The 11,090-nt window shown below is 44.0% G+C and overlaps 1 protein-coding gene across 1 annotated transcript in view; it reads left to right on the forward strand.

Moving 5' to 3' along the window:
• The window catches only part of LOC125132723 (zinc finger protein 83-like), a 40,980-nt gene that overhangs the window by 11,141 nt on the left and 18,749 nt on the right, over positions 1-11,090 (forward strand). Inside the window, exon 5 of the mRNA XM_047790370.1 lies at positions 1,898-3,139. Coding sequence (XP_047646326.1) covers positions 1,898-3,139 — 1,242 coding nt within the window. The remainder of the gene's footprint in view (positions 1-1,897; positions 3,140-11,090) is intronic.

Below are 11,090 nucleotides of genomic sequence, written 5' to 3' on the forward strand. Positions count from 1 at the left end.
AGGGGTATGTTCACATTTAGCAGCCAGGCTCCCCTGTTTCCGCAGGACCCCCCCCCCCCGCCCCCCCGGCACACAGCACGTACGGAAAGGCCCTCTGCTCACACACGGTACCGTCTGCTCAGATCGACAGCATCGCCTGGTTTCTGTGCAGACGTGGCACGAGCAGAACAGGACTCGGTTGTCAGCTGGGACTCCCAGGACAGTCACCCGCCAAGCGACACAACCCCTTTCCTGTATCACACGGTCATTGGCTGGGACGTCTCGAAATCTGTGCTGCCGGGATGGGGGGATGCTGCGTAATAGTTATGAACTTGGCATCTTATTGTGCACACCCAGGTTCAAAGCTTGGCTCTTGAATTTGCTTTCTGGGTGAGTTAGGGATAGATGTACAAGCATGTGGGTCCTTTACTTTTATATGAAAAACCGTGATGATTTACCTCTAGAAGAATTAAATAAGTTAATGCTGTTATAGGGCTGGAAATAGTGCATGGCAGATAGTAAGGACTGAACAGTTAGCTTTAGTTGCTAGTTACGCCATTTTGGGGTCATGGGTATCAGAGACTGACCTTGGCCCACGTTATATTTTGCCTCTTGTTTGTTTATTTGTTTTTGCTTTTTAGGGCCACACCCGTGGCATATTCAGGTTCCCAGGCTAGGGGTCAGATTGGAGCTGCAGCTGCAGGCCTACACCAGTCACAGTAATGCAGGATCTGAGCCTTGTCTGTGACCTGCACCACAGTTCATGGAAACACTGGATCCTTAACCCACTGAGCAAGGCCAGAGAGCAAACCCACATCCTCATGGATGTTCAGGTTCATTATCACTGAGCCAAAACAGGAACTCGTTGCTTCTTGTCTTTTTGTAAATTTTTTCTGTATGAGTGCTCTCTCTGTCCTTAGATAACAAATTTTCAAATCATGCATTATATGCTACATTTATTTTTTGCCATATAACTGAATGGTTAAATGTTACTCTTTAGTTGGGTAGTTGAAGTATGTACTGGCTGTTATAGAACCGCAGGCATGTTGTCATGATTGAGATTTCAGATAGCTATTTCCCTAATTTTTTTTTTTTTTAGGGCCGCACTTGCGGCATATAGTGGTTACCAGGCTGGGGGCTGAATTGGAATTGGAGCTACAGTTGCTGGCCTTCGCCACAGCCACAGCAACACGGGATCTAAGCTGCATCTACAACCTACACCACAACTCACGGCAGTGGCAGATCCTTAACCCACTGAGCAAGGCCAGGGATCGAACCCACATCCTCATGGATCCTAGTCGGGTTGGTTAACCACTGAGCCACGCCGGGAACTCCAGTGCTTATCAACCTTTTAAAAATTTTTCCTATTGTGTATTCTTTCTGGAATGTAAATTCTTCTTTTTTGGGACTTATGAAAGAAGCTTTTAGAACTCCAGAGGCCATTGTTTTGCATAACTGCAATTATTTACTAACTTACCTGCTGGGTTTATCATGGGTTATGAAAATGTTTTTATCAATTCTTACTGTGATGTGCAGACCGAATTTTATTCGTACACTATACTCACATGTTATTAAACACATTCTTATAAAGTTTAATTAGAGAAGACTGAAAGCTCAATTATGATTTCATTCCTCTAGTTCCATAAGCCCCTAGATAGATCACTTCTCTAACTGCAGAGTGTCATTTAATTATCCAGCTATATGGCCAAAAAAATGTGTAATAGGTAGTGTGTGCTTGAAATGTTATTATCCAAGATCAGAGAAAGCACTAATAAGGGAAAAATATAAAAATAAATTAAAAACTGTGTATCACTGTCATGTCTAAAGATCATGTTTGAGAAACTGCTACATTCATATTATTTTTTGTGTAATGCTCTAATTCACTGTAACATATTTATTTTCCAACTCTGTTTCATAGGAAGCCATCCTCCTGGACTTAGGATCAACTTAGCACCAAGAGAGGACATGAAGAAAAGAGAATTACGCCATCTAGTGATATTGGAAAGAAATGAGAGTCGAGGCATCAAGGCTTGTGACCTCAAGGAAGTCTGTGAAAATATGCTTGAGTGTGAGAGCGAGTGGGGATGTGATGCAGGACATTATAAAGAAGTGCTTTTGACCCATAACAAAAATCTCAGACCTAGAGAAAATCAGGGTCATAAATCCTTAATTCATTTTTCTCAGAGTGTTTTTGTAAGAAGTCATTCATGTGACTCTGTCAAGCATGACCAGCCATTTGTAAAAAATCCGTTAAAAGTGAAAAATAACATAAACCTTGCTGGAAATAAAAATATCAGGCGTCTGGAAAGGAGAACTGGAGGAAGGCTGCAGGCAGAGGTAGCCGAACTGCAGAGATTTCCAGCTGAGGAGAAAATGTATGAACACGGTCAAGTGGAGACATCTGTCAACAACAGTTCCTCACCCCTGCATAGAATTCCCAGTGCGACAAACACTTTGTTACCTGCACAGTACAGGAAAAATTACACTAGAGATAAACCGTACAGCTGCCATGACTGTGGGAAGGCTTTTAACAAAAAATCAAACCTCACAAATCACAAGAGAATTCATTCTGGACAGAGACCTTACACATGTGATGATTGTGGCAAAGCCTTTAACCAGTATTCACACCTCACCACACACCAGCGAGTCCACACAGGAGAGAAATCTTATAAATGCGATGTGTGTGGCAAGGTCTTCAGTCGAAATTCACACCTTGCAAATCACCAGAGGATGCACACGGGCGAGAAACCTTACAAGTGCGATGAATGCGGCAGAGCTTTTAGCCAGTTTTCACACCTTAGCAGACATCAGAAAATGCATGCTGGAGAGAAACCACACAAATGCAATGCGTGTGGCAAGCACTTTACCCAGCGTTCAAATCTCATGGCACACCAGAGAATTCATACAGGAGAGAAACCTTATAAGTGTAATGAATGTGGGAAGGCTTTTATTGAACGGTCGCAACTTTGGGGTCATGAAAGAACTCATACTGGAGAGAAACTTTACAAATGTGATGAGTGTGGCAAAGCCCTCACGAGGCATTCATATCTCACCCAACACAAAACCATCCATACTGGAGAAAAACCTTACAAATGTCATGAGTGTGGCAAAGCTTATACGCAACTTGCAAGCCTCACCAGGCATCTGAAAGTACATTCGGAAAACGGACAGAAGTCTCACATGTGGCAACCCTTTTTTTCAAAGCTTGATGTTTACAGATCATCAGAGATTTTATTATAGAAAGCAACTTCAAAAACAGATTCAGACGAGGTTTATGCGTGTTTTCAAGCCTTGCTCAACACTCGGGATTCTATCCAAGAGAAAGAAGGCATACAGATGGCCAGCGGACACATGAAAAGATACTCGGCATCGCTGAGCACATGGGAAGTGCGGATCAAAAGCTCCGTGAGATTCCACCGCACACTCTCATTACGATGGGTATTTATCACAAAGCCAACAAATAAGTCTTGGCAAGGATGTTATTTTGCACTGTTGCTGGCGTTGTAAGTTGGTGCAACATTTACTGAAAACATTGTAAAGTTCCTCAGACATTTAAAAAAGTCATCGTACGAGCCAGATACTGCACTTCTGGGTACTTACTGGAAGAAAACAAAAAACACTAATTTGAGAAGATAGAAGCACTTGAGTATTCATTGTAGTGCTATTTCTAGTAGCCAAGATATAGAAGCAACCTGAGTGGCCATCAATAGATGAGTCATTAGAGGAAATGCAGTGTGTGTGTGTACACAGGCAGTGGTGTATTACTTATTTCTAAAAAATAATTCTCGCCATTTGCAACAACATGGATGTAGAGGATATTTTGCCAAGTGAAATAAGTGGGATGTTGAAAGACATGCCTTTGTGACCTCCCGGGTGAAATCTAAGAAACAGAAGACAAAACGGATTCCTCACTACCAGCGGCAGATGTGTGGCTGCTGCCAGACAGGATGGCGGTGTGGTGGCACTTACCGTAGGTAAAGAGGGCGGTGGGACGGAAAGCTCTCGCTGGGTCCTGGAGGAGCCGGGCCATGGGAGGGACTAATGTCGCAGCGTGGGGACTGTGTTCAGAGAGACTGTAGTAGAGGAGCCTGGGCCGTGAGTCGTGACCCTGGGAATCCAGTCTCTGCTCTGCTACTAGCCAGTTGGAGGTACCATTGGGTCCTGCTGCTTCCTGTGCAAATTGAGGCTAATCGTCTTTTTTGTCCCTTCTCTCTCTCTTTTTTTCTCTTTTGGTTTGTAGGGCTGCCCTCATGGCATATGGAGGTTCCCAGGCTAGAGGTCCAGTCAGAGCTATGGCTGCCAGCCTACAGCACATCCACAGCAGCGCCAGATCTGAGCCACATCTGCAACCTACACCACAGCTCGTGGCAACACTGGATCCTTAACCCACTGAGTGAGGCCACGGATCGAACCTGCCAAATCATGGTTCCTAGTCGGGTTTGTTAACTGCTGAGCCATGCAGGGAACGCCCTGTCCCTTCTATGTTGACTCTTGAAGACCTTGCTGTTTGAATGACTTAGGCAGAAACAGAAAAGTCAGAGTTAGAGCCGTAAAAAAAAACTGTACCTTTCAGGACAGGTGGCCACGCAGACTGCTGTGATCATTTCATAGAGTGTGCAAAGCTTACCACGTGTTGTACAGCAAAACTAACCGTTGCGTACCTCAATTCTATCTCAGTAAAAAGATTTCACTGTATAAAACTCATGTATGTGATTTTTTTTTTTTTTTTTGCCATGCCTGTGGCATGTGGAAGTTCCTGGGCCAGGGATTGAATCTGTGTTACAGCAGTGATGGGAGCAACAGCATGACAAAGCTGGATATATAAATGCTAGGCCACCTGGGAACTCCCTAATGTATGTGACCTTTAATATTTACTCAATTGAATTTTTATTATTTAGCACTACAGAGCCTGCAGACCTCAAAACAACAGCAAGGGACTGTTAAAAACTACATGCATATACTCAGCGATGTACATGAAACAGGGGTAGAACCTACCACAAGTCACCCATGTAAAACAGATCATTTGAATAAATACTTTGAATTACAGAGTGAATCTGTAATTTTTACCTGTGTAGAGATTACAACCTGCAGTGTGAAATCCAAAACTCTCCTTAGTTAAAATGTGCCATATCGGGGTTCCCGTTGTGACTCAGTGGAAACAAACCGGGCTAGTATCCATGAGGATGTGGGTTCAATCCCTGGCCTTGCTCAGGGGGTTAAGGATCTGGCGTTGTGGGGAGCTGTGGCATAGGTGGCAGGCATGGCTCAGATCCCGCGTTGCTGTGGCTGTGGTGTAGGCCGGCAGCTGCAGCTCCAGTTGGACCCCTAGCCTGGGAATTTAGGACAACCTCAGGGGTGGTCCTTAAAAAATAAAGGGAAAAAATAAATTGTGAGGTATCGTAGGGATACCTCCATAGGGAATGGCATTCCCATTTCTCTTCACCACTGTGCTCAGTTCCAGAGACTCATAAGGACAAGACCTGGGGTTTGAAGCTGGGACTGTGTGTGGTGTGGGATACCTCAGGTTACTAACCATTGTTTTTAGAGCAGTTAGTTGAGGTCCCGAGTGGCTCAGTGGGTTAAGAATCTGACATTGTCACTGTAGCAGTTTGGGATGCTGCTGTGCTCTGGGTGTGATCCCTGGCTTGGGAACTTCTGCATGCCTTGGAACAAAAGAGCAGTAAGTTTTCAAAATTGTCATTCATTGCATTGTCCTTTATTTTTTGCTGAAGCATTTTATTGTCTTTTTAAAACCATCTTTCCCCCGTCCGGGTCTTACGATTGACATAGGTCAACTTTAAACTGTCCAGCAGAATGGGCTGACCCGCAGGTACCGTGAGGTGATTGCCAAAATAAGTTTGCTTAATGTCCACTGTCTTGTGTAGGTACAGTAAAGAGAGACCCGTTAATTTTCCTTTTAATGAGAACTGTGTTCTTTAAAATATTTACTCTGTTCCATACTTACGCATCACCTTCAAATAGCTTTGAGAACAGCTCGTTCGTATCATAATGTAGTTAATTCAGTACCTAAATGTAGGAGTTCCTGTTGTAGCTCAGCGGAAACAAATCCCACTAGCATCCATGATGATGCAGGTTCGATCCCTGGCCTCGCTCACTGGATTAAGGATCTGTTGTTGGGAGTTGTGGTGTAGGTCACAGACGCAGCTTGGATCCTGAGGTGCTGTGGCTGTTGTGTACACCGACAGCTGCAGCCCGAATTCCACTCCTAACCTGCGAACACAGCCTCCTATAACACAGCTGCAGCCCTTAAAAAAAAAATGTGGAGGAATTTAAAATTATACATTCATTTTGATGGTAGACTCTGCTTTTTGTTGTTAGTCTTTTTTAGGGCTGCATGTGCAGCACATGGAAGTTCCCAGGCTAGGGGGCTCATTGGAGCCACAGCGGAGGCCTGGTCCACAGCCACAGCCACGTGGGGTCTGACCTGCACCAGAGCTCACAGCAACACCAGCTCCTTAACCCACTGAATGAGGCCGGGGATCGAACTGTGTCCTTGCGGATGCTAGTCAAGCTCATTACCACTGAGCCACGATGGGAACTCCAGACTGTTTACTTTTAGTTTCAAGATTGTAATATATTTTCTCTCTTTTCTCTGTTCTTTACCTCAGAATGTTTGGTCAAACATAGATAACACGGCCTGTAAAACATGAAGATATTGAGATTTATTTTTACCTAAAATATTATCCGTTTTGCAGTACTCCTAAGGGCATTTTGTAGGGAGTTACAGTCTCTTTAGTATGAACTTTTTAGAAAGTAGAACTAGATGATCAGCTATGAAATAATTTCATTTCTACACTCAGTAATTTTTAGGACAACGTCTGTTTCCATTTACTGCAAATGATGTTTTCTCACATCCTTACATGTGAAGGATTTCATTCACAGGAAGTGGGAAATGGTAATTGTGTCAAATATGGTGATGGTTGGGTATGGAAATTTAAATATTTTCACATACAGACGAGCAGACTGTTCTGGCCTGCATATCTGTGAATACAAGATGATATATTATCACATTTATAAAAGATCCAGCGGCTGGGATGGGTTTCAGGACCTTTAGAAAGTATTGGTAACTAGCCATGTTTGCAAGGAAGACCTTTCAGTGCGGAGTTGGTGGTGGAGCTTTGCAATTTCATTCATCACAGAACACTACAGAAGTTAATTATACGTAGAAGTCACGAATCCATTTTGTTCATGGAGAATTTCGTGGTTTTAATAATTTTAAGGCAGCACAAAGTGGACATATTAAAAAGAAAAAGGGACAGTCCCTCAATCACAGTAGATTTTGAAATATGTTTCCGGTCATATTAAGCAGCAGATGTAAATCATTAATGATTGAAAATGTGAAAACTGATTTTTGTAAATAGGTTAATGTATTTCAGTAGCAAACTTACAGGAACAGCACAGAAGACAAATATTAAAAACATGTGCTTACATGTCAGACAACTTAGAATTGTATGACGAATGGATGGAATCCACAGTGTGATTAAAAAACCTATAAACAGGAGTTCCCGTCGTGGCTCAGTTGTCCACCAGTCCGATTAGGAACCATGAGGCTGCAGGTTCGATCCCTGGCCTCACTCAGTGGGTTAAGGATCCGCCATTGCTGTGAGCTGTGGTGTAGGTCGCAGACGGGGCTTGGATCTGGTGCTGCTGTGGCTCCAATGGGACCCCTAGCCTGGGAACCTCCATATGCTTCGGGTGCAGCCCTAAAAAGCAAAAAAAAAAAAAAAAAAGAAAAAGGAAAAAAACCCATTAAGTTGAAGTCGATGGGAAATTTGTTTTTAAAAATGCAAATGCTGTGTCCAGAAAAAGTGTAACAGGTTTATTTATAATTGTTATGAAACTGAACTGTTGAAATTTGTTCATTGAAACATTTGAACTTGCGTTAATGTTTCACGTCCTTGCACTTGTGTTAAAAATTACATGCAAATGAAAATGGAAGAACTGCCAATACCTCATCTCTGTCCCTTGTTTTTGCACTTCTAATCTTATACTTAGGTACCTTTTTTTTTTTTTTAATTTTTTGTCTTTTTGCCTTTTCTAGGACCACACCCGCAGAATATGGAGGTTCCCAGGCTAGGGGTCAAATCGGAGCTACAGCTACCAGCCTACATCACAGCCACAGCAACTCGGGATCCAAGCCGCGTCTGCAACCTACACCACAACTCACGGCAACGCCGGAACCCTAACCCATTGAGCAAGGTCGGGGATCGAACCCGCAACCTCATGGCTCCCAGTTGGATTTGTCAACCACTGCACCACGATGGGAACTCCTCTTTTTGGCATAATTGTTGCACCTTTGGCATGGCTAGCACACAGGTTGGTGTTTTCAAAAAGGCCAACCAGATAGGCCTCACCTGCTTCCTGCAAAGCACCAATAGCTGCACTCGAAGCCTAGATCTGATTTGATATTTCTGATCCATTTCCAACGCTGACACGAAGTTTTCGAATCAGATGTTCAGTGGACTTTCGGGAGTTCTCTTGTGGTGGATCAAGTTAGGGACCTGGTGTTGTCACTGCAGTGGCTCAAGTCACTCCTGACATTCAGGCTTGATCCCTGGGCTTGAACTTCTACATGCATCGCCAGTGCAGCAGAAAGAACAAAAGGAAGGGAGGGAGGGTGGGAGGGAAGGAAGTTTAGTGGAACTGGTAGCGTCAGATTACACGGAGTGCCACCAGAGCTGGCCTGTAATGAGGTTTCTTTGCCCCTCCAGTAGAGGGTGCACTCTTGAGGGCAGCTTTTGTCCCGGTGGCCTCCTAGGTGCTTGACCACTGGGGATTGCCCGCAGCTCCTTTGCATCCACAGTGGTACAGAGACCTCCTTACCCTGCTTCCCCTTCAGCTGTAGCTCGGAGCTAGAGGTGACGCTAGAGGTGGAGATCAATGGCCATGTGCCAGCGGATTCTGAAAACAATGACTTTGTTTGACCTGGGTACGTATATTAAACCCTGTGCTAGAAGGCTAAAGAACATACGTTTTCGAGCACAGATGGAACTACAATATTCACCTCTGCCAAACTTAGGTAAAGAGATACTATTACAGTAGAATGCTCCAACCACAGATTCTGTAAAGTCTCAAATCAGAAAAGAGCTTTCCTTCCTTCCTTCCTTCCTCTCTTCCTTTCTTTCTCTCTCTTTTTTTTTTTTTTTTTGTCTTTTTAGGGCCGCATGTTGAAATTCCTGGGCTGTGGGTCACATCAGAGTTGCAGCGGCCGGCCTACCCAACAGTCACAAAGGATCCTTAACCCACTGAGCAGGGCCAGGGATCAACCCGTGTCCTCATGGATAGTAGACGGGTTCGTTACCGCTGAGCCACGATGGGAACTCCAAAAGAGCTTTTCTTTCATATCAAGGGGTAAACACGTCTAGGGAAAAAAAAAAAAAAAAAACCCATATGAGGAAGAATGAGTAGGTGGCATGACTCACAGTTTATCCGGGAATGTTTTACCCTGAAGTCACCTACTCTTGGGAGTGGATGGTGTGGCAACAGGATTCTTTCTGAATTACAATGCTCGAATGGTCTAAAATTCCAGGGTCTTTACAGAGGAGAAGAGCTTAAGTAAATTTTGATTACATCCTGTTAGCAGGCAGTGTTCCCCTTGATGAATGAGGACAGACAAGTCAGTAATCATTGATAAGGCAAAGGGTGGGAACTAGCAGCGTCTCTATCTGGCTGGTTCCTAAGTGAACAAGGAGACTATCCTAAGTCTTATCGAAACTAACAGGGAAGAGGGGTTCTGAGCTCTTTGGTTCAACACAAAAGGGGAAAGGAATCCTTTTTTACCTTTGCTATTTTCCGGAGGTAAGAGACTGAAGTCCAACATTGTCACTACATAATGACACGAAGAAAAACAGAAAATGTTAATTTTGAAAAATTGAACATTAGGAAATTCGAAGTAATGATTATTGAGGGGGTTCCCGTTGTGGTTCGGCAATTCAGTGAATCCCAATAGGATCTATGAGGAGGCGGGTTTGATCCCCCCCCTCGCTCCGTGGGTTAAGGATCCAGTGATGCCGTGAGCTGTGCTATAGGTCTGCAGATCAGCTCAGATCCCACTTGGCTGTGGCTGTGACCAGCAGCTGCAGCTCCGATTCAGCCCCTAGCCTGGGAACCTCCATATGCTGTGGGTGTGGCCCCAAAAAGACAACCGACAAAAAAAAAAATTTAAAGTAATGATTATAATACTCTTTTCAGTGGCATCAAAGGACCTTTCATGTTTATGTGGCTGTGTTGTACACGTTCCTGTTACGTCCAAGAGACATCTTTGTTGAAAGATGTTGCTGTAAATCCTCAAGTTAGGAGTTCCCGTTGTGGCTCAGTGGTTAAGAAATCCGACTAGGAATCATGAGGTTGCAGGTTCAATCGCTGGCCTCGATCAGTGGGTTAAGGATCTGCCGTTGCCATGTGCTGTGGTGTAGGTCACAGACGTGGCTTGGATCTGGCTTTGCTGTGGCTCTGGCATAGGCCGGTGGCTACAGCTCCGATTAGACCCCTAGCCTGGGAACCTCCATGTGCCACAGGAGTGGCCCTAGAAAAGACAAAAAGACAAATAAATAAATAAATAATTTTTAAAAATCCTCAAGTTAAAAGTCTGGGAACTGGTGAATTGAACAAGAACTTAAAAGTTATCACTGTAAACCAACTATAATGAAAAAAATAAAAATCATTTAAGGAACAGTTGTATTAAGAGAAATATTTTCCTCTGTCTTTTTTGTTGTTGTTTTGCTGATCATAGGGGGGGGAAAGTTTGAAGACAACATCGTGAATTTTATGATCACAATTTAATAAATAGTACATGAAGTAATGAAAATGTCAGACCCGGAGTTCCCGTTGTGGCGCAGTGGAAACGACTCTGACTAGGAAGTATGAGGTTGCGGGTTCGATCCCTGGCCTCGCTCAGTGGGTTAAGGATCAGGTGTTGCTTTGAACTGTGGTGTAGGTCGCAGAGGTGGCTCGGATCCCAAGTTGCTGTGGCTGTGGGCGTAGGCCGCAGTTATAGCTCCAATTAGACCTCTAGCCTGGGAACCTCCATGTGCCGCAGTTACAGCTCCAAAAAGACAAGAAAATGTCAGACCCATTTACATTCAAGATAA

Source organism: Phacochoerus africanus, chromosome 8 (assembly GCF_016906955.1).
Source record: "Phacochoerus africanus isolate WHEZ1 chromosome 8, ROS_Pafr_v1, whole genome shotgun sequence".
Classification (NCBI taxonomy): domain Eukaryota; kingdom Metazoa; phylum Chordata; class Mammalia; order Artiodactyla; family Suidae; genus Phacochoerus; species Phacochoerus africanus.